The sequence below is a fragment of the Chenopodium album genome, chromosome 5 (genome assembly GCF_948465745.1).
Source record: "Chenopodium album chromosome 5, dcCheAlbu1.1, whole genome shotgun sequence".
Lineage (NCBI taxonomy): Eukaryota > Viridiplantae > Streptophyta > Magnoliopsida > Caryophyllales > Amaranthaceae > Chenopodium > Chenopodium album.
Genome location: NC_137838.1, coordinates 4,140,840 through 4,161,241, shown reverse-complemented (window position 1 = coordinate 4,161,241; position 20,402 = coordinate 4,140,840). Strand labels below are relative to the sequence as shown.

At 35.1% G+C, this 20,402-nt stretch overlaps 2 protein-coding genes and 1 long non-coding RNA gene across 5 annotated transcripts; 1 reads left to right on the top strand and 2 right to left on the bottom strand.

Annotated features, from left to right (window-relative positions):
* Window positions 1–775: 775 nt before the first annotated feature.
* On the top strand, window positions 776–4,558 carry LOC145630118 (uncharacterized). The gene is made up of 4 exons (XM_081682358.1): window positions 776–973; window positions 1,683–1,808; window positions 2,131–3,765; window positions 4,039–4,558. Coding segments are annotated over exons 2-4 (2,031 nt in total). The 5' UTR covers window positions 776–973; window positions 1,683–1,807; the 3' UTR covers window positions 4,434–4,558.
* Window positions 4,559–4,761: 203 nt separating this feature from the next.
* LOC145630117 (uncharacterized) lies at window positions 4,762–5,732 on the bottom strand. Its single transcript, XR_014112009.1, has 3 exons — window positions 5,605–5,732; window positions 5,192–5,277; window positions 4,762–5,114 (listed from the first exon to the last, which is right to left on the bottom strand). It is a non-coding gene; the product is annotated as an uncharacterized LOC145630117 (long non-coding RNA).
* A 6,186-nt stretch (window positions 5,733–11,918) lies between these two features.
* Window positions 11,919–18,745, bottom strand: LOC145630115 (G-box-binding factor 3-like). 3 transcript variants are annotated; one of them, XM_081682355.1, is made up of 13 exons: window positions 18,303–18,745; window positions 17,247–17,320; window positions 16,885–16,967; window positions 16,617–16,661; window positions 16,335–16,430; window positions 16,062–16,136; window positions 15,508–15,683; window positions 14,380–14,434; window positions 14,259–14,301; window positions 13,734–13,852; window positions 13,000–13,077; window positions 12,768–12,893; window positions 11,919–12,422 (listed from the first exon to the last, which is right to left on the bottom strand). In XM_081682355.1, exons 3-13 carry the CDS (start codon window positions 16,942–16,944, stop codon window positions 12,270–12,272), a joined length of 1,026 nt encoding a protein of 341 aa, XP_081538481.1. In that variant the 5' UTR covers window positions 16,945–16,967; window positions 17,247–17,320; window positions 18,303–18,745; the 3' UTR covers window positions 11,919–12,269. The 3 variants fall into 3 exon arrangements, with proteins under 3 accessions (XP_081538481.1, XP_081538483.1, XP_081538482.1); XM_081682357.1 differs by having other exon boundaries at window positions 15,508–15,674; window positions 18,303–18,744; XM_081682356.1 differs by lacking the exon at window positions 17,247–17,320.
* Between the last annotated feature and the right edge of the window lie 1,657 nt (window positions 18,746–20,402).

The following is a 20,402-nucleotide window of genomic DNA, read 5'->3' as shown; positions in this document are numbered from 1 at the left end:
AGGCTGGAGGATCAAACCATGGTCCCTCAAGCTTTTTGGCCCAACCATGTCATCCTTATGTTCAAGGATGAATGGGTTATGAAATCTCACACCAAAAACCTTTGTCACTAACCTATTTTTTTTTTCATGCCTGAAATGTATAGGGTTGTTTTGTTATATATAAAAATAACAATTAATCTTGCACAATACAGTATTTATGTCCATTTCCAACTATTGGTTATTTTTCTTAGGCAGATTTAGGGCATGTTCTCTATATATTATTTTTAGTTCAGTTCTTAATTTCATTCTCTAATAAAATATTCTGTTTAGTTCAATTCAGCTCCAATAAATTTAGTTCAGTTCAGTTCAACTCTAATAAGTTCAGTTTAGCTCAGCTCAGTTCAGTCAATCAGAACAAGCCCTTAGTGTGTTAATTCAGAAAAATATCAACTATAATCCAACCTGCTTAGGTAATCGTGTAGCGTCAACCTATTTTATTTAACGGTTCATAATTTATTTTTTGACATTGATTTAGGGTCTGTTCTCATAGACTGAACTGAAATGAACTGAGCTGAAATGAACTGAAATGAACTAAGCTGAACTGAACTGAACTAAGCTGAACTGAATTGAAAATAAACGTATGAGAACAGACCCTTATTTATTTTATTTTAAAGTTCAATTCATGTTTCATCAACTGTTGCCAACTCTAAACATTACAGTACTCCATACATGAATTCAACATAACTTAACTCATACCCAAACTAGAACCACAAACCCGATCTGAATGATAGCTATACAGGCCCATATTATACGAGATCAATTTTAGTCGAAAGTCAAAACAAACATCCCCGCAACACGATATTATCATGACCCACGAAATAAGCAAAGAAACGTATTCTTACAAAGGTGAAAAATAGAATGCAAACCCTAAAATTGCGTCAAAATATCGCGTCGGAATCTGCAAATCGTTTATCTCTTTCTCTTTCCTCTAATTGTAAGTTCTTAATCAAACTCTCTTCTCCTTATTTTCTCATCTTCTTTTTTCATTTATCCCTATTTTTAAACATTTTACTGATTTATAGACGACCTAATTAGATCATCATGAAACTAACTATCAATCAATGAATCTTTCTTATGAGAAACGTTAATTCAATATTGAGCTAGAATATATACCCTTGGATTGAAATGGGGTTTTTCTGATGTAGTAATTTTGTGTAGGATTCTAGTATAAATTTGGGGATTTTTTTTTTTGTTGAAACTAATTGAATTTGACTGAAATCATCTTGCAATTGCTTATGGAGTTAAAGGAACTCCGAGCTCACACCCCTCAGATTGAATCGGATAGTTGTCACATTATTCGAGAATACTCGTTATCAAGTGCAGTTTTTATTTGAAATGTGACTGAAATAGAAAATGAATGTGACTGACATAGATAATGAATGTAGTTTAAAAACTTTGCCAATCATGTAAATGTAATATGATGTTTTTGGGGTATATGAGATTCTACATCTAGCTTAATCCAGTAGAATGTACATTACTTATGATATTCAAGTGATTTTAATTGATCATATAACAGTTAGCCTTTGCTAAGGTTGTATAAGTATGAATCTTCGGAATGGTCAGTTGTATAATTGATGCATTGCAGTTATTTGTTGATGCTTATTCAGATTCGATATCGGTCTGACAAGTTTTATGTCCTGCAGAAATCAGAACATACTGGTGCAGAAGATGCAAAGTGATACATTATTCATTTATTCTGTAAAGTGCAGACTACCATAAATTCGTAATAGATGGGTTATGCTTATGCATTTCGGCATCAGTCATCAGAAGTAAGTACATGTTTGTTTTCCAGTCAAGTATGAAATATGAATACATAACTACTTGGTATGTTAGATGTTACATAATAAACTTTGCTAATCGACACCTTCGTTGATCAGCCTGTGTTGGGCTAATCAGTGTTTGCTCACATCATGTGTGTTGCTTTGTTGTTGTATAAACAAATGAGCATACAGATTGCTCTTGCAGATAGTAGTAAATCAGTTACAAGTCATTTGATGCCTTTCTATAAGTATGAATTGTTTCGTTTACAAATTAGTGAGGCATTTTCTCTTGTTAATATATAGAGATTGATTTGCATTCATTTTGTGTTAGTGGTTCGTGAAAAGGATGTCTGTTGGGAGTATGGTGATAAGCTGGATGGGAATAAGGTGAGATGCAAATTCTGTTTAAGAGTTTTGAATGGGGGCATCAGTAGGTTAAAGCATCATTTGTCTCGGCTTCCCAGTAAAGGAGTGAATCCATGCAGCAAAGTAAGGGACGATGTAACTGATAGAGTTCGGGCTATCATTGCAGCAAAAGACGACATTAGAGAAATTCCTGTTGCTAAGAAGCCAAAGCTTGGAGAAACTAGTTCTCCAGGCAGTATTCTCCCAAATAAACCTCTGTTGTTTGTGGAGACATCATCTCCTGTTGCAAAAGGGTTTCCTGCACTGAACCAAGTAGATAATTCTTCCTCCTCAAGTGATGAAGAAAATGCAGAGGAAAGTATTGCTTTGTTTTTCTTCGAGAATAAGTTGGATTTCAGTGTGGCAAGATCTTCATCTTACCAGCAAATGATTGAAGCGATAGGAAAATGTGGGTCGGGATTTTCTGGACCCTCTGCTGAAACACTGAAGACTAAATGGTTGGAAAGGATCAAGTCCAAAGTGAATCTGGGGTTGAAGGACACTGACAACGAGTGGGTCAGAACAGGCTGTACAATTATTGCAGACACATGGACTGATAACAAGTCCCGGGCAATGGTCAACTTTTTGGTTTCTTCCCCTTCAAGAACCTTCTTTCACAAGTCGGTAGATGTCTCTTCTTATTACAAGAACATTAAATCTTTGGCTGATTTATTCGATTCTGTCATTCAAGAAATCGGCCCTGAGAATGTGGTGCAGATAATCGTCGATGGGGCACTCAGTTACTCAGGTGTGGCAAACCATATTTTGCAGAACTATGGAACGATCTTTATTTCCCCATGTGCTTCTCACTGCGTGAATTTGATACTTGAAGATTTTTGCAAGATAGATTGGGTGAATAGATGTATTGTACAGGCACAAACTATCACAAGATTTATCTACAATAGTACGTCTTTGCTTGAATTTATGAAAAAGTTTACTGCTGGCCAGGATGTATTAAGAACAGGCATTACCAAGGCTGTTTCCAGTTTCCTCTCTCTGCAAGCATTGTTTAAGCAAAGGAGTAAGCTGAAGCTTATGGTCAATAGTGCCGAATATTCTGTTAACTCTGCTTGTGTAAACAAACAACAGAGCATTTCCTGTGCATCAATTTTGGATGATAATGAATTTTGGAGAGCAGTTGAAGAATGTATTGCTATTTCTGAGCCATTCTTAAGAATTCTGAGGGAAGTAGCTGACGGAAAACCTGCAATTGGGTTCATTTATGAGCTGATGACAAAGGCCAAAGAATCGATACGGACATACTATATTATGGATGAGAGCAAGTGCAAGACGTTCTTAGATATAGTGGACAAGAGCTGGCATAACCAGCTTCACACATCATTACATTCAGCTGGAGCATTTTTGAATCCTTGCATCCAGTATAACCCTGAAGTCAAGTTTTTAGCTGCTATAAAAGAAGACTTCTTCAATGTTTTGGAAAAATTGCTTCCAACACCTGAGTTAAGGCAAAATATCACTAATCAAATTCTTTTGTTCCAGCGAGCAACTGGAATGTTTGGGTGTAACCTAGCTAAAGAAGCACGTGATACAGTTTCACCTGGTATGTATCGATTCACCATTCTTGAAATTTTACTGCTATCAATCTATCATGCTAAGTACTTCATTTGACATTTTCCAAGGAATTGCCCTATGCAATACCCAAATCCCATAGTTTTACACCATTCCCTTCCATAATCACATCGTGTTCTTGCTATGTTGTGGTTTTCTGCAAAATTGATCGACTGGTGGTTCATTTGCCCTGTGGGTGCACTGAAGCTCGTCTTTTAGGTAAAATTATTGCCTTGAAGTTAATTGATTCGGACATGTTTTACAGGAGAATGGTGGGAGCAATATGGAGATTCAGCACCAGTTTTGCAAAAAGCAGCCATAAGAATCCTTAGTCAAGTTTGCAGTACTCCAACCTTCGACAAGCAATGGAGTGCATTTCAGCAAATTCATTCCGAGAAGAGGAACAAAATCGACAAAGACTCATTGAACGATCTTGTCTACATAAATTACAACCTCAAGTTAGGTAGACCGAGGAGCAAATCTTTTGACTTGGATCCAATCCAGCTTGATGACATTGATATGACTTCAGAATGGGTGGAAGAAATTGAGACCCCAAGCCCTACTCAGTGGCTTGATCGCTTTGGGTCCTACGATGTTAGTGACTTGAACACAAGACAATTCAGCACTGCGTTTTTTGGTGCAAATGATTTTGGCTTGTGACTATAGGATCCAAGAACCGTGTTTGTATCATGTAAATGAGTATATCCTTTTAGTTCAGCTGTAAAATTATCTTGTAATAGCTGTTGTAATAATGAAATCTTTTGTCCCAATTTTCTTCGATATAATGTTGGCATTGGTTGATATAAAGATCCCTTACACAAGGAAACAGGTTCTATAGAATCGGCCAAGGATGATATGCAGTAAGTAGGTCGTGTATGAACAAGTTACATCTGAAATAAGGATCGTCTGAAGCATTTTTTGACAGGAAATGCACGCCTTTTTTTCACACATTTCAGATAATGTGACAACTATTTCCGAACCAAAAGAGTAGAAAAATTACCCTCTGAATTCTCAATCTTACTGTATTATTTATGAATTATGCAATACAGAATCCTTTTCTCAACCTAGAAACAACTTCGAATCATCAAAACACAGTATGCTCAAGTATAAAATTTCAAGTGAATTCGAAACTGAACAAACTTTTGATTAACAAACAAAGAAAGTCTCAATCAGATTATTCAAAAAACAAATCAACACAAATTCTCAAAGATGTATTACTCTTGAATCTTGATTCAAGCTAAACATCCTCACTCGAACCGCCATTCGATTCGATGTTGCCCAATTCAGCCATCATCTTATCTCTATTCTGCATTTGCCTTTCCACAGCAACCATGTAGAAACCTGTATAATTTTCAATTAAAATCAACAACAACAACAATTGAATGAAAGGACGAAAAAATAAGTAAAGAACATATTACCAACTGCACTTCCAAGAGCACAAAGCCAAAGAAGCCTCATTGACCATTTATCAGGTATCGTTCCTCTCGCCATTTTCTTGTCTTCCCTTCAAAAAAGAAAAAAAAAAAAAAATCATTACAGTATCATATTATAATTAACCGAATTGCAACTAATTTCTTAAAAAATCAGCCAAAAAATGCTTACAAATTTCTAGTCAAGAGTATATGATTAAAGGAAAAAAAATTAAAGCATTAAAGTTGAATAATTCGGATTGCGAAGCAGGTAATGATTAATTGATTATAACTCGACAAATAAAAATGAATTAAGAAGAGTAAATTTGTGAGCTGTGAGCTAGGGTTTGCTTAATTAATCAAATCAAATCATTCAAGTAAGTGATCGAACAATTTAAAAGAGAGAGATTATAAAAGAGTACCTGGTTGGTAATTAGGAGAGAGATCCACCGAAATTTTGTTATGTTATTTAAGTTCTTAAAATGGGAGCAAAATTTCCGAAGGTTTACTGGTTCAGGGTTTTAGAGCTCAAAGTACCCTTAATCGACTAAGGAACCTTAGAATAAGTAACCTGATCATATGGTATCACTTGCCACATGTAAAATTTTGTGATTCTTCCAGGTTAAAAATTGAAAAAATAATAAAAATAAAAAATATAATCACTTAAATGGTCAAATCTTATTGTCTACAATCGACACAATCTCTATTGGAAGAGCTATTAAGAAGAAAAAAAAAAAACCTTTATTGGAAGAATATGAAGCATCATAATTCATACTACAACTGTTAATTCGGGTAAACAGGTCGGGTAAGTGGGTTGGGTCAATTCGGGTTGGGTCAATTCAAATTATTTCCATAACCTGTGCGGGTCAGGTTTGGGTTGGGTCATGTTTGAGTCGGGTCATACTTTTTATCGGGTTTAGGTTGGGTGAACAATAGGTCGGGTTTAATTCGGGTTTTCGCGGGTTAAAATGGGTTAGGGTAATTCTCGGGTTCGAGTCGGGTTCGGTTCAAGTCAATAATTTGCGGGTTAGAATCAGGTCGGGTCATTCTCGGGTTTGAGTCGGGTTCGGTTCAAGTCAATAATTTGTATATTATAATCAAGTCGGGTCATTCTCGGGTTCAAGTCGAGTTCGGTTCAAGTCAATAATTTGCTGGTTATAATCAGGTTGGGTCATTTCCAAGTCGGGTCATTCTCGGATTCAAGTCGGGTTATGTTCACGTCAATAATTTACACGTTACAATCAGGTCGGGTCATTTCCAAGTCAGGTCACATTCGGGTTCAACTAACTATAAATAGATAATTATCATTTTTATCAAGCTAATTATTTCCTTTGAATATAATATATATGGCAATATACTAGGGAGCTATATTCTATAATTTAGAAAGCTAATTATCTCCTTTAACCATACAACAAATATATACTATAATTAGCTCATAAATTTGAGGATGATGCTCCTTTCTTTTGCTGGCCTAGACCGACTTGCAATTGGTCTCCCAAGACAAAATGTTTTGATCAACAATAATAAGGTGGTCTATATTGCATTTAAGGTGATTTGAAATCGAGTCAGGAACAATATGGGTTGAATTTAGGTCGGGTCAATAACAAGTCGTGTTTATTTCAAGTCGGGTTAGTAACAGGTCGGGTTGAATTTTTGGGTTGGGTAAGTAATAGGTATGGTAAAATTCGGGTCGGAACAATAACAAGTCGGTTTAGGTCAGGTCAATAACAACTCGGGTTGATTTCGGGTCGGGTTTGTAATAGGTTGGGTTGAATTCGGGTCGGGTTAGTAACAGGTCGGGTTGAATTCAGGCCAGGTTAGTAACAAGTCGGGTTAAATTTGGGTTTTAACGGGTTAAAAAGGGTTTAGGTCAATTTTGATTCAAGTCGGGTTCGGTGCAAGTTAATTAAATTAGTCGTTGTAAACCGCTAAATCGGTGCAAGTTGTAAACCTGTAAATTGGCCGTTTAAAAGCAAATTGAATGGTTCCACACACCCAATTGGACTCCCGAAAGGTATTACAGACCGTGGTAAACATTTCGGCAATTTTTATTTCTGAGCGAAAAAAGTCAAAAAATTCAAATATTGAAAGCTAATATCCACGTTTTTTGAGAAAATTTGGAGGTTTCAGGACCCCGTGTCGAAATGTCTTGAAATTATGTGGGATACATCTCGGGGTCATATAATTCCGTTTGGAACCATATATGATCATTATTTGTTGTCATAAATGTTCGTGGTAGGCTTGAATTAATGAAATCGGTGCAAGTTGTAAACCAGTAAATTGATCGTTTAAAGGCAAATTGGATGGTTCCACCCACCCAATTGGACTCCCGGAGGGTATTAGGGACCATGGTAAAAATTTCGGCAATTTTTATTTTCGGGCGAAAAAAAAATCAAAAAGTTTCAAAATTGAAGGCTAATATCCACGCTTTTTGAGAAATTTTGGAGGTTTTGGGGCCCGGTGTAAAAAAGTATTAATATTTTAGGGGATACATCTCGGGGTCATATAATGTCGTTTGGAACCATATATGATCATTATATGTTGTCATAAATGTTCGTGGTAGGCTTAAGTTAATGAAATCCATGCAAGTTGTAAACAGGTTATTAAATTGGTCGTTAAAAGGCAAATTGGATGGTTCCACTAACCCAATTGGACTCGCGGAGGGTATTAGAAACCATGGCAAACATTTCGTCAATTTTTACTTTTAGGCGAAAAAAAGTCATAAAATTCCAAAATTGAAGACTAATTATCCACGCTTTTTGAGAAATTTTGGAGGTTTCGGGGCCCAGTGCCGAAAAGTCTTAAAATTTTAGGGGATACATCTCGGGGTCATATAATGCTGTTTGGAACCATATAATATCATTATTTGTTGTTATATATGTTCGTGGTAGGCTTGAGTTAATGAAATCGGTGCAAGTTATATACCAGTAAATAAGCCGTTTAAAGGCAAACTGGATGGCTCCACCCACCCAATTAAACTCCGAAGGGTATTAGGGACCATGGTAAATATTTCGGCAATTATTATTTCCGTGCGAAAAAAGTCTAAAAATTCCAAAATTGAAGGCTAATATCCACGTTTTTTGAGAAATTTTGGAGATTTCGGGGCCCGATATCAAAAAGCCTTGAGATTGTAGGGAATACATCTCGTGGTCATATAATGTCGTTTTGTAACCATATATGATCACTATTTGTTATCATAAATTAAATGTTTGTGGTAGGCTTGAGTTTATGAAAGCGGTGCAAGTTGTAAACCAGTAAATTGGTCGTTTAAAGGAAAATTGGATGGTTCCATCCACCCAATTGGACTACCGGAGGGTATTAGGGACCTTCGTAAACATTTCGGCCATTTTTATTTTCTGGCGAAAAAAAGTAAAAAATTTCCAAATTGAAGACTAATGCCCACGCTTTTAAAGAAATTTTGGAGGTTTCGGTGCCCGATGTAGCAAAGTCTTGAGAATTTAGAGAATACATCTAGGGGTCATATAATGCCATTTGGAACCATATATGCTCATTATATGTTGTCATAGATGTTAGTGGTAGGCTTGAGTTAATGAAATCAGTGCAAGTTGTAAACCGGTAAATTGGTCATTTAAAGGCAAATTGGATGGTTCCAACCACCCAATTGGACTCCCGGAGGGTATTAGAGACCATGGAAAACATTTCGACAATTTTTTTTTCGAGCAAAAAAATGTCAAAAAATTCCAAAATTAAAGGCTAATATCCATACTTTTTGAGAAATTTTCAAGGTTTCGAGACTTGGTGTCGAAAAGTGCTGAAATTTTAAGGAATATATCTCGGGGTCATATAATGCCGTTTGGAACCATATATGATCATTATATGTTGTCATAAATGTTCGTGGTAGGCTTGAGTTTAATAAAATCGGTGCAAGTTCTAAATCGTCCATTTAAAGGCAAATTGGATGGTTCCACCCACCCAATTGGACTCCCGCAACGTATTAGTGACCATGGTAAACATTTTGGCAATTTTTATTTCTGTGCGAAAAAAAGTTAAAAATTTTCAAAATTGAAGTCCAATATCCACGTTTTTTGAGAAATTTTGGAGGTTTCGGGGTCCAGTGTCGAAAAGTTTTGAAATTTCAGGGAATACATTTCGGGGTCATATAATGTCATTTGGAACCATATATTGATCATTATTTGTTGTCATAAATGTACGTGGTAGGCTTGACTTAATGAAATCGGTGAAAGTTTTATACCAGTAAATCGGTTGTTTAAAGGCAAATTGGATGGTTCCACCCAGCTAGGTGTATTCCCGAAGAGTATTTGGAACCATTGTAAACATTACGACAATTTTTATTTCCGGGCGAATAAAAAGTCAAAAAATTCCAAAATTGAAGTTTAATATCCATGCATTTTGCGAAATTTTGGAGGTTTCGGGGCCTGATGTCGAAAAGTATTGAAATTCTAGGGCATACATCTCGGGGTCATATAATGTCGTTTGAAACCATATATGATCATTTTATGTTGTCATAAATGTTCGTGGTAGGCTTGAGTTAATGAAATCAGTGCAAGTTGTAAATCGGTAAATTGGCCGTTTAAAGGCAAACTGGATAGTTCCACCCACCCAATTGGACGCCCGGAGGGTATTTCGGACCATGGTAAACATTTCGGAAATTTTTTATTTTCGAGCGAAAATAAGTCAAAAAAATCCAAAATTGAAGGCTAATATCCACACTTTTTGAGTAATTTTGAAGGTTTCGGGGACTGGTGTCGAAAAGCCTTAAGAATTTGGGGTTACATCTTGGGGTCATATATTATCGTTTGGAACCGTGTATGATCATTATATGTTGTCATAAGTGTTCGTGGTAGACTTGAGTTAATGAAATCGGTGCAAGTTGTAAACCTGTAAATTGGTTGTTTAAAGGCAAATTGGATGGTTCCACCCATCCAATTGGCCTCTCGGAGGTTATTAGGGACCATGGTAAACATTTTGGCAATTTTTATTTTCGGGCGAAAAAAAAAGTCAAAAAATTCCAAAATTAAAGTCTAAGATCCATGCTTGTTGAGAAATTTTTTGAGATTTCGAGGCTCGGTGTCGAAAAATTTTAGGATTAAATCTCAGGGGTCATATAATGCCGTTTGGAAGCATATATGATCATTATATGTTGTCATAAATGTTCGTGGTATGCTTGAGTTAATAAAATCGGTGTAAGTTGTAAACTGGTAAATAGGCCGTTTAAAGGCAAATTGGATGGTTCCACCCACACAATTAGACTCCAGGAGGATATTTGGGACCATGGTAAACATTTCGGCAATTTTTATTTACAGGCGAAAAAAGTCAAAAATTTTAAAAATTGATGGCTAATATCCACGCTTTTTGAGAAATTTTGGAATCTTCGGGGCCCGATGTCTAACAGTCTCGAAATTCTAGGGATTACATCTCGGGGTCATAAAATTTCGTTAGGAACCATATGTGATCATTTTTTGTTGTCATAAATGTTCGTTGTAGGCTTGAGTTAATGAAATCGGTGCAAGTTGTAAACCGGCAAATTGGTCGTTTAAAGGCAAATTGGATGGTTCCACCCACCCAATTGGACCCCGAAGGGTATTAGGGACCATGGTAAACATTTCCGCAATTTTTATTTCCGGGCGAAAAAAAGTCAAAAAAAATTCTAAATTGAAGGCTAATTAATATCCACGCTTTTTGAGAAATTTCGAAGGTTTTGAGGCTAGGTGTCGAAAAGAAATGAGATTTTATTAGATACAGGGGTCATATAATGTCGTTTGGATTCATATATTATCATTTTATGTTGTCATAAACGTTTGTGGTAAGCTTGAGTTAAATTAATGAAATCGGTGCAAGTTGTAACCGGTAAATTGGTCGTTTAAAGGTAAATTGGATGGTTCCACCCAGCCAATTGGACTCCCAGAGGCTATTAGGGACCATGGTAAACATTTCGGCAATTTTTATTTCCGGGTGAAAAAAAAGTCAAAAAATTCCAAAATTGAAGGCTAATATCCACGATTTTTGAGAGATTTTGGAGGTTTCGAATTTCATACAAGTAATTTCATAAGGTCCTCAGTCATTTAAATTAAACTGAAAAAATTATCCAAAAATAAATCATCACGATACCCTTAAGTCTCCAACTTTGAGAGAAGGGAGCATTTTTGAGCTACAATTGATTATCTGTTATGTTTATTCTTGATACTAACCAATTCTAGAGTACTGCCCAAGATCAAAATATTACACATTTCCGGAATATGTTTGGTTAACAATCTTAACATATCAATCATCAATGTCTATGCTAACATAATAGAGTATTGACTTTGTTGAGTGCATACATTATAAGACATCATACTAGAGTATGATTTGTTTTTTTTTTTTTTTTTTTTTTTAACAGCGATATAATGATTGTTGATAAAGATTACATAACGCACATGAATTAAGTCCAAAATAACTTATTTTAACCCTATACTTCATACATATATACAATCTATCAATCATACATGTCACATTACATAATCTGATAAATGAAAATGGATGTTTTAACATTGCAAGTAATTTCCAGCCTAATAACTCGACAACTGATAAGCTGATAACCATCCTTCATATAGTCAGTATTGTGAATCCTTTCCGTCAATATTATTGTCCTTGCCAAGACAAAACACGCGCAGCACCATCTAACCTCTCACTTGCATCGAATCATCAATAAACCTTACATCAGTTACAACATAGACAAGTACACTCTTCGCAGGCATAATACATTATCCCAAAAAAATCCATTCAATTCATGATTAGTTTAAACATTAAAGTAACAACTAAAATTATTTAAATACACCCAAGAAGGAAAAAAAAAATGTCTACAAATCTGAATTCAACTTTGTTTACATCTAAGAGAACACACAACATGACTACAAGTCTACAACATTGAGATAAACTCTAAAACCTATCTATTTTTCTACCAACTGTTTTGTGCCAACCTACTGGCCATAATTTAAGGTCACAATACTTTAGGACACAACAAAACTGGTCCTTTGGTCAGCTTATATCCACAAGACATCTCCGGCTAAAAGAAGAACGAAAAAAAAAAAAACCTGACTAGACTGAGTTATTTATACGTTCACGTGTTTCATTTTTCTTCGCTATGCTCGTGCATTCCATTGGAGACCGGGTTGTTTACTCTAGATAGCAAGTTCTCAGTATTAATATGTGATGTCTCTTGATTTTCTGTCCTATCAGATTCCATCTCATCACTTTGTCCCTGCATAATCTTCAGCTTGTCCTACAGAAAAATTGAAAACAGCAGACAGAATTATGTCAGAAAATAAACAATTCACTTCTCTAACGTACTATTAACATTTACCGAGTTGGTGCCTGAACGATGCACTATTTTGTAGTAGCTGAAACATAAAATAGAAACCGTATATGACACTATCAAGTAGATATTGAACAAACGACACCCCATCCCTATCAATCTATCATTGCAACATTATTCATGCCTACATTTTGGAAATAATCACGCATAACATGCCCATGGGTAGGTGGTGCAAATATTCCTAAATGCATGGTGAAATTTTTTTCGTGGAGTAATGGACAACAAGAGGCAACAAAGGATGAAAGGATTTACCATTAGTGAAGAATTTTCAGTTCTCAGTTTCTCTGAATCTTCCACCAACTTATTTATTTCAGATCTAAGGGCCAGATTCTCAACATTCAAATCATCAACTTTTTTCCCAAGTTCTTCCATTTCGGCCTGCAATAAGTAGTAGTGATAAGATGTAAAAGCACCAAAAAAAAAAAAAAAAAAAAAAAAAAAGTAAGAGACAACATCAGAAGCTTATTTGCTCATCTTTATTAACCTGTTTCCTTAACCTAGATCTTCTGGCAGATTCTCGGTTGGATTGTTTCCTCTTCTCTCGTTTTTGCTCCCTTTCATCCTGCAAAAATATTAAGATACCAGTGTCAATAACTTATGCGGAGTTCTTTGCAATTTCATCAGCCAATAGTTATATGCTACATAAGAACCAAAGTCCAGATTCCAGATTTGAGCTGAATTTTACAATAAAACGGAACATGACAGTCACAAATAAAAAACTCTCCTAAACCCAAGGATGCAGTTTTATAGGAACATATATAATGCAATCCCATAATTTTCTGCTCTTATCATTTTGACAGGCTCGAGTAAGCTTTCACTTACCATTTCAGGTTTGTCACTTGAAAAACCTACTTTAAAGTTTAAACTTATTTATTCGCAAATTTCTTGTAATGAACGCTATGTAAGTAGAACAGTCAATTATGAAGGTAAATATGATACCCAAAGGATGGTAATTGTAGCCAAATGGCCACTCACAATCTCCATCCAATTAGTATATAATATATATGTATGACTGAATGCCTCTCCTATAGGATATGTGTACATCACCAATCACAACTGCATCACACCCCCGAGTTATACAAAAGTATGTCAATGAGCATATCTGCATTTTATTAATACCCATATTCTTTTGTACGTTCACTATCTGAGCAAAGAAATTTAATTAATTAGATTTTCACAGGCATGGAGAAACATCGAAACATAATGCTTGTGCAGGACCTGTCGGGGTGCACATGGGGCAGCAGAATTTACTCCATTTGCGGGAGAGCTTCCCACAGGATTCACAGAAGCCATTGGGATGCCAGGAACTACATTGTTCATCTGCATGTTACACGTACCTTTAGCACGTGTAGCCAGACCACCAGTTAAATTAGTCAGTAATAGAAACTCAGTAAATAGGGCACAAATGACTCACTACATAAGAAACCAATACACTAGAGACACTCTGGTACTCCACATTCTAATTTCAATATCAAATAGCAAAAAGTTCCACGATAACTTGAGAATTCATACTTCCCAGCTAGTACATAGGAAACTAATCATATTTTAATTGAGACAAAAGGTAAAGGTGAACTATGTCTATTGCTGTCGTTTTAAACCTGAAGTAGCAAACATACAAATGTGTAGCTAAACCATAATATTTCCGAATATATAATATTCAAACTTCATATAATCACTGATTATGTAGTTAGTCAGATCAATGTCAAGAGTTTACACAAATATAAAGAAGTTAGAATGCATTACCTGTGTCTAGCACTCCATTACAACTTCTACTACTATTGTCCTCCTGGAATAGAAACATATATCAATTCAAACATTTATTAATGACATCATGAAATCTTACTAATAAAGGATGTGTCCTTACTCTTGCTGAACTGTCATAGCTTCTCTCACAAGAACCTTCAGTTCCACAATCCGTGCTATACACCAAACATGATAAAAGGAGTATTAAGTAGATATGATTTATAGGAAGAATCATAAATGAGAAAGGTAATAACAGACTCAAACAGTAGATTGGTGCTTTATCACTCATCTCTTAAAGAAAAGTACAAGGAGCTACCCCTCACCCTCCCTGTAATGCAAACAATGTTGGAGTCCTTCCTACACCGCAAGTTTATGTAAAGAAACATGATAATTTATGTCAAGAGATTATACATGCAGTGATGCAAGATGTACACACAAACAGACCTAAACTATCTACCTGTGCATCAATCATAATGGATCAGGCTATCAGCTCAGAACAGCTTGTTTATTTACTTATTTATTAAGTGAGCTAAATAAGCTATAAATCCATTGATATTATTTTCATCAAACCTCTTGCAAAATGCAATGAATCATACTTTTGGCAAAATGAGAAGCAATTAAACATTTTAACAATATTTTGGAAAACCTTGTATGTCCACAAAGTCAAGTTAAAATCTAATGACATTTGCATTTTGGATACAACTACTAAAACTTATACTTATGCTTTTAAGGAATTTATTATCTTGGCTCATAACACTGACCATATATCTTAGAAATATTCTCTCACTACCAGACTTAAGTTTTTGAAGAAATAGCCACTATAAATCAGCATTACAAGAATGTATATATTGCTGGGAATAATAACATTAATCTAATCATTCAGCCCACATCAGTCGGCTGTTACCACTCCATACCATTAAAGCATTCATTTGCCATTGGCAGGCACATTCTCACATGTTAGTCCAAATTATAATTCTGGAAAGTGACACCAAAATGAGCAAATTTAATGGCAACCTGTGTATGACTATGCAATGTGAGTCCTTCACAACAAAAATCAAATGATTCAACTTGTTTGGTGGGACAGCATGTAAAATTGTAAATTTAATTACTAATTCTCTCTCTTAAAGAGAGATTTTCTTTGAAGAAAGAAAAAAAATAAATTATAGTTGAATATGTTCATCTCAATCAATTCTGATCCAAAAATTTAAAGCAGAAATATGCAACACAAACAAAAGATGTGAGGACAAACCTCAGCGACTGGCCACGGACACCTGCAGCTGCATCTCCAGCACTCTCAGCATTGGCATTGCCGTTGCCTGATGCTGCATGAACATCGGATTCTTTAGTCATCTTTCCTGAACCACTATCTTTTCCAGATGATTTTGTTGGAGTTTCTAAACTTAAGGGAGCTGGAATCTGCATACACTAAGATACAGTAGCATCATCTATGTGCCATCCTGATCTGGCTTTCAGAAGATACAAATCAAGCATTTGACTGCTCCTAATCAGGAAAACATATAGATGCAGCTCAAGAATATCAATATGGATGGTTTGGGCAAGATTAAACAAGTGATGAAAGAAATGGATAGAATTAATGTGTAATGACTATTTGTAATCCCACAAAGGAATATGGCACCTTCTATTGTCATCTATCCAAAATTTAGAGCAAACACAAGCTAAGGTTGTTAAACAAGATGCGCATATTGAGCATATAACCTAAGAAAAATAGTCCCTCATTAAGTAACTTGTCGTTTATAGAAGTGTTTGATCAGGAGAGAGCAAGAAAGGGTTAGACAAACTCACAATAGGTGCAGCAGAAGGTCCATACATTCCTCCATGTGGATACATTGCATAAGGAGATCCATAAGGCGCCATCATCTAGCCAAACATCAACAAGACAGCAAAAAAATAAGGGGAAAAAAGTGGTAAATATTCAAGTGTTTCTTTACAAAGATTTGGGCTTCCTCAATCAGACAAAGAGAAAAAAGGGGTGGGGTGGGGTGGGGTTGGGGGGGGGGGGGGTCGATATGCACTCAAAAATATCTAGCTAAAAATAAGGGGCGAGGATGCAAGTACTTGTGGTGGTGGCCACATGTATGGTGGAACAGCATGTCCAGATGTAGCAGCTGGATTAAAGTAAGGCGGTGGCAAAGCTCCTGATCCATAATAAGCCTACAACCGACAAAACATCAATAACTCAGTATAGCTAGCTAGTAGCAATATTCCCAGAAACAGAAATTCCAAACATACTTTGTTCCAGCTTATAGAAACAGCAAATAATACACACTTCTATGAAATGAGAGAGAGAGAGAGAACAAGGCCTATAAAATATTACTAGTCAACTAAACAGAATGTAACCTGAACAGCTGCCCAATCAGGATAAACATGAACGCTGCTCTGTTCCTGTTAATTCAAACAACATAAGAAGTAGAAGGAAGGAAAGGTAGCCTTAATTATAGGCTTCGTACAGTAAATTGAAAAATCCGAATATGTAACAACTAATAACAATACAGCTGTGGGGCAAGAAAGTAATTCGTTCCACCAACGGCATATAGTTAATAGTATTATTCAAAACCATAATATGAACATCACTAACAAATCTCAATCAAGCAAGACTATAACTCACCCGAGGAGGAGACGCCACTTTCTCAGTTTTTGTCGGTTTCTCCCCTTCACTGTTTCCCATGATGTATCCAAAGCTTAAGAGCCCTGAAAATTAAGTTGTGATATATAAGACTGCTCCTTTGAAAATTAATACGCTTTTCTAATAGGGTGGGGTGGAATGGAGTGCATAGAGAAAAAAAGGTAAGCATTGCTGCAAAGGAAATACCAGAATAATAATCATATAACATAAGCATTCATAGTCACTTCCACCAATTTAAAAACACATTAAGAATTGGGTTTATCCATAATCTTTGGTTACATTTACAGAATCAATCTAAGCACCAATTCTATATTTAGTATTGGATATGCACATTAAATCATTACCATTAATCAAGTGTCTACTTAAACTCTAAATCATGATGAGGGATTGAGGGAGTCGAACAAATGCAGCCTTACCCCTGTGATCACAGAAAAGCGATATCCATTGGATGAGTATAGGATAACTACAAACTACAACTCTACTACTTAACAAAAAAAAAAGTAAAAAGCAACATAAAAAATTCAACGTGGTGTTTTCGATTTGAGTCCATAACAAATTAACAATCCAACACCCAAACAACAGTGAACCTTACACTCCATTGTAAATAGAACCCAAGAATCAAAGAGCCTGAGAAACAAAGACTCAAAGTTCATTCAAATTAAATAATCAGTAGTTTTGAGCTTTCAATAGTTCAAATGTATCTGAAGAGCTGATCCCCAAATCCGGATTAGCCCAAAGGGTGACGGGTAGAACACCCAAAAAAAAAAGTGAAAAAAAAAGTTCAAATGTATCTGAAGAGCTTCATTTTGGTTTTCACTTTCTACAATCCAACAATCAAAGTACTGGTAAGATTTCTCAGCTTTCTTTTTAAAAGGAAGATAAGAAGCCGAAGAATGAACAGATTTGATCTCCGGTCTTGGTACCGCTACAACTTGTTGACATCCACATCAAATTCTCTTATGTGAATTTACTAATTTTAACACATTCAGACAGTTTAAAGCCCAGGTAACTAGAAAGTTTCAGCAATGATGAATGACTAGGAGAAATAATCATTCATAATCACAGATTAATCAGTAATCACTGCATCAAATCTTTATGGGGAGCCACAAGTCAAATAGCTACTTTTTTCCATTAAATTTTTAATTTTCTGAATATAAATTCTAGAAAGAATTAAAATTAATTACTCGAATTACCTAGAGTTCAAGTGGGAAATGGGGGCCCGCCCACAAGTACATCGAAACTAAAATTTTAAGCAGAATTACTATGCAAAAGAAAATTTTAAATTGCACTCAAATCACCAGAAATCAATTATTTGTAATTACTTGAAGGGCATGGAAAACGGCTAATTAATTAAACAAATTGAAAGAGCTATGAAATTAAAATTAAGTAAATTAACATACCTTTGAATCCAAAACAACAATAATCCTCCAAATTCACCTGAATGCAACAAAAAAAAAAAAAAAAAAAAAAAAAAACAGTACAATTCCCAGATAATTACAATATATTTGTTTATAATTCTAAAGATGGAAACTTTATGATTAATTTTTTCTGGGTATAAAATAATTCTCCAAATTCTCTCCCTTTTTTTTTCTGGGTAATAGTCAAAGATACAATCTACACCCTTAAAAGTTGTAAAGAAGGAAACTTTATGATTATTTCTATCTGGGTATATAAAAAAAAGGAGGGAAATTTTGATGGGGTTTATGTTTAATTTGGTGGATTTAATAGAAAAATTAAGAAATTGGTATGGTGTTGGGGTGAATGGTGATGCAGAAGCGAGAAAAGAGGGGGAAATGAAAATGAGAAAGAAAAAAAAGGTGAAAGTTTGCCAGGCTATCAGCCACGTCAATGCCAATACACGTGTTTTGTTCTCCTGCTTGTTAAATATTCTAGTTCCTTCTTTTCTAGTTTGCCACTTTGCCCCTCTTCCCACCTCATCTCGCTCGTTTTTTTATTCTCTCTATTTTCTTTAACTAGAGCGTATCCGTGTAAATACATGAGATATTAAATGGTATATTAATATATTATCGAAAGTTTTTTGGAGAAGTTTTTTTTTTTAAATAGAGGAAATCGTTTATTTTTATTCTTTCACTTTGGTTATTCTAATGATAATGTACTTGATTGCTTATGTACAACATTTTTAGTAATTCTAATGAGTAGATATGAATATATGATTGTAGTTCAGGTCTGGTTGGTGAAGTCGAATCCTAAATTAAAAAGATGTAATCATATTGGAATACATAATTATGATTTATGAGTACATGACATTCCTTGTGGCCGTTGTGGGTGGATAAGGGGTGATCAACTCTATGTAGTCCTTTTTTCATAGTTTCTTTCAAATTTTGTGAAAGATTTAGTTTTAAGTTAAATATAAACACTTGCTTAAAAGCCGCAATATAAATTATGATGCTATACTTATTGGAAAGCAGCTCAATCTCTATGCTTTACTTGTCTTGATGCTATATAAGGGTAGTTGAATACGATATTGACAAATATAATTTAATATATTACGGGACCACATGAAATACTGAAAATGACGGACAATTTTAATAGATATATTTGACCTTATTCATGTTTTACAAAGTATAAGTAACACCCTTGGGCTTGTCAAGGTCTTTGCAATGCATGATGTGCGATGCTTTTTAGTAAAAAAAAAAATTAAAAATTAAAAAATAGATTCAGAGTGTATGATTGAATAATGCTTTGTATACAACATTTTTTCAAGACTACATGTATGTATGAGAAAATGGAGTGTAAGAGCAACTCTAATGCTCGTAGCTAGTAAGTTGCTTACAATATTAAATAATTCCTCACTGTTAGCTTGACCATTGGCATTACAAATTGCAATTTGCTTAGAAAAACTCATTCTAAAAAAAAAAAAAAAAGAATACATAAAATGAAGTATAAAAATGCTAATTAAAGAGATGGGGTTTATATAAATTATAAGCTAAGCTTATACGAAATAACTAGCTATTGGAACTAAAAATAGCTAAATGATATTTAGTTTAAAAACTTATATGGTAGGAAATAGACCTAATTTCTAACTTACCACCCAAAAAATTTTTTATTTTAAATTACCACCTAGTAATTTAATTATTCACTCAGATTACCACCCAATTTGAATTTCCGGTGGAATTTAGTCACGTGGGCCCCAGTCAACGGCTATAAACGGCTATTTTTTTCTTTCTAACCGTTTTCCCTCCCCGATTCTTCCTATAAAACACTTCCCCTAACTGAAATTGTCATCCCATGTTAAATTTCATCAGAAATTCCACAAATTGGAGGTGAATTGTAACAGCAGTAGCAGCCCTGATTTGCAATTAAATCAATTCGCTTCAGGTAACCTTTTAATTTGTAAAAATCAGGGTTCTTGTCTGAATTAGATTGGGGAAAATTGTTGTCAATTTAATTGGGGGAATTAATTAGGGCTAAGCAGTACTCTAAAGCCTTCTGACTGGCCTAAGCAGCTAGTCCCCAACAAAATCCTCCAAGATGCTGAC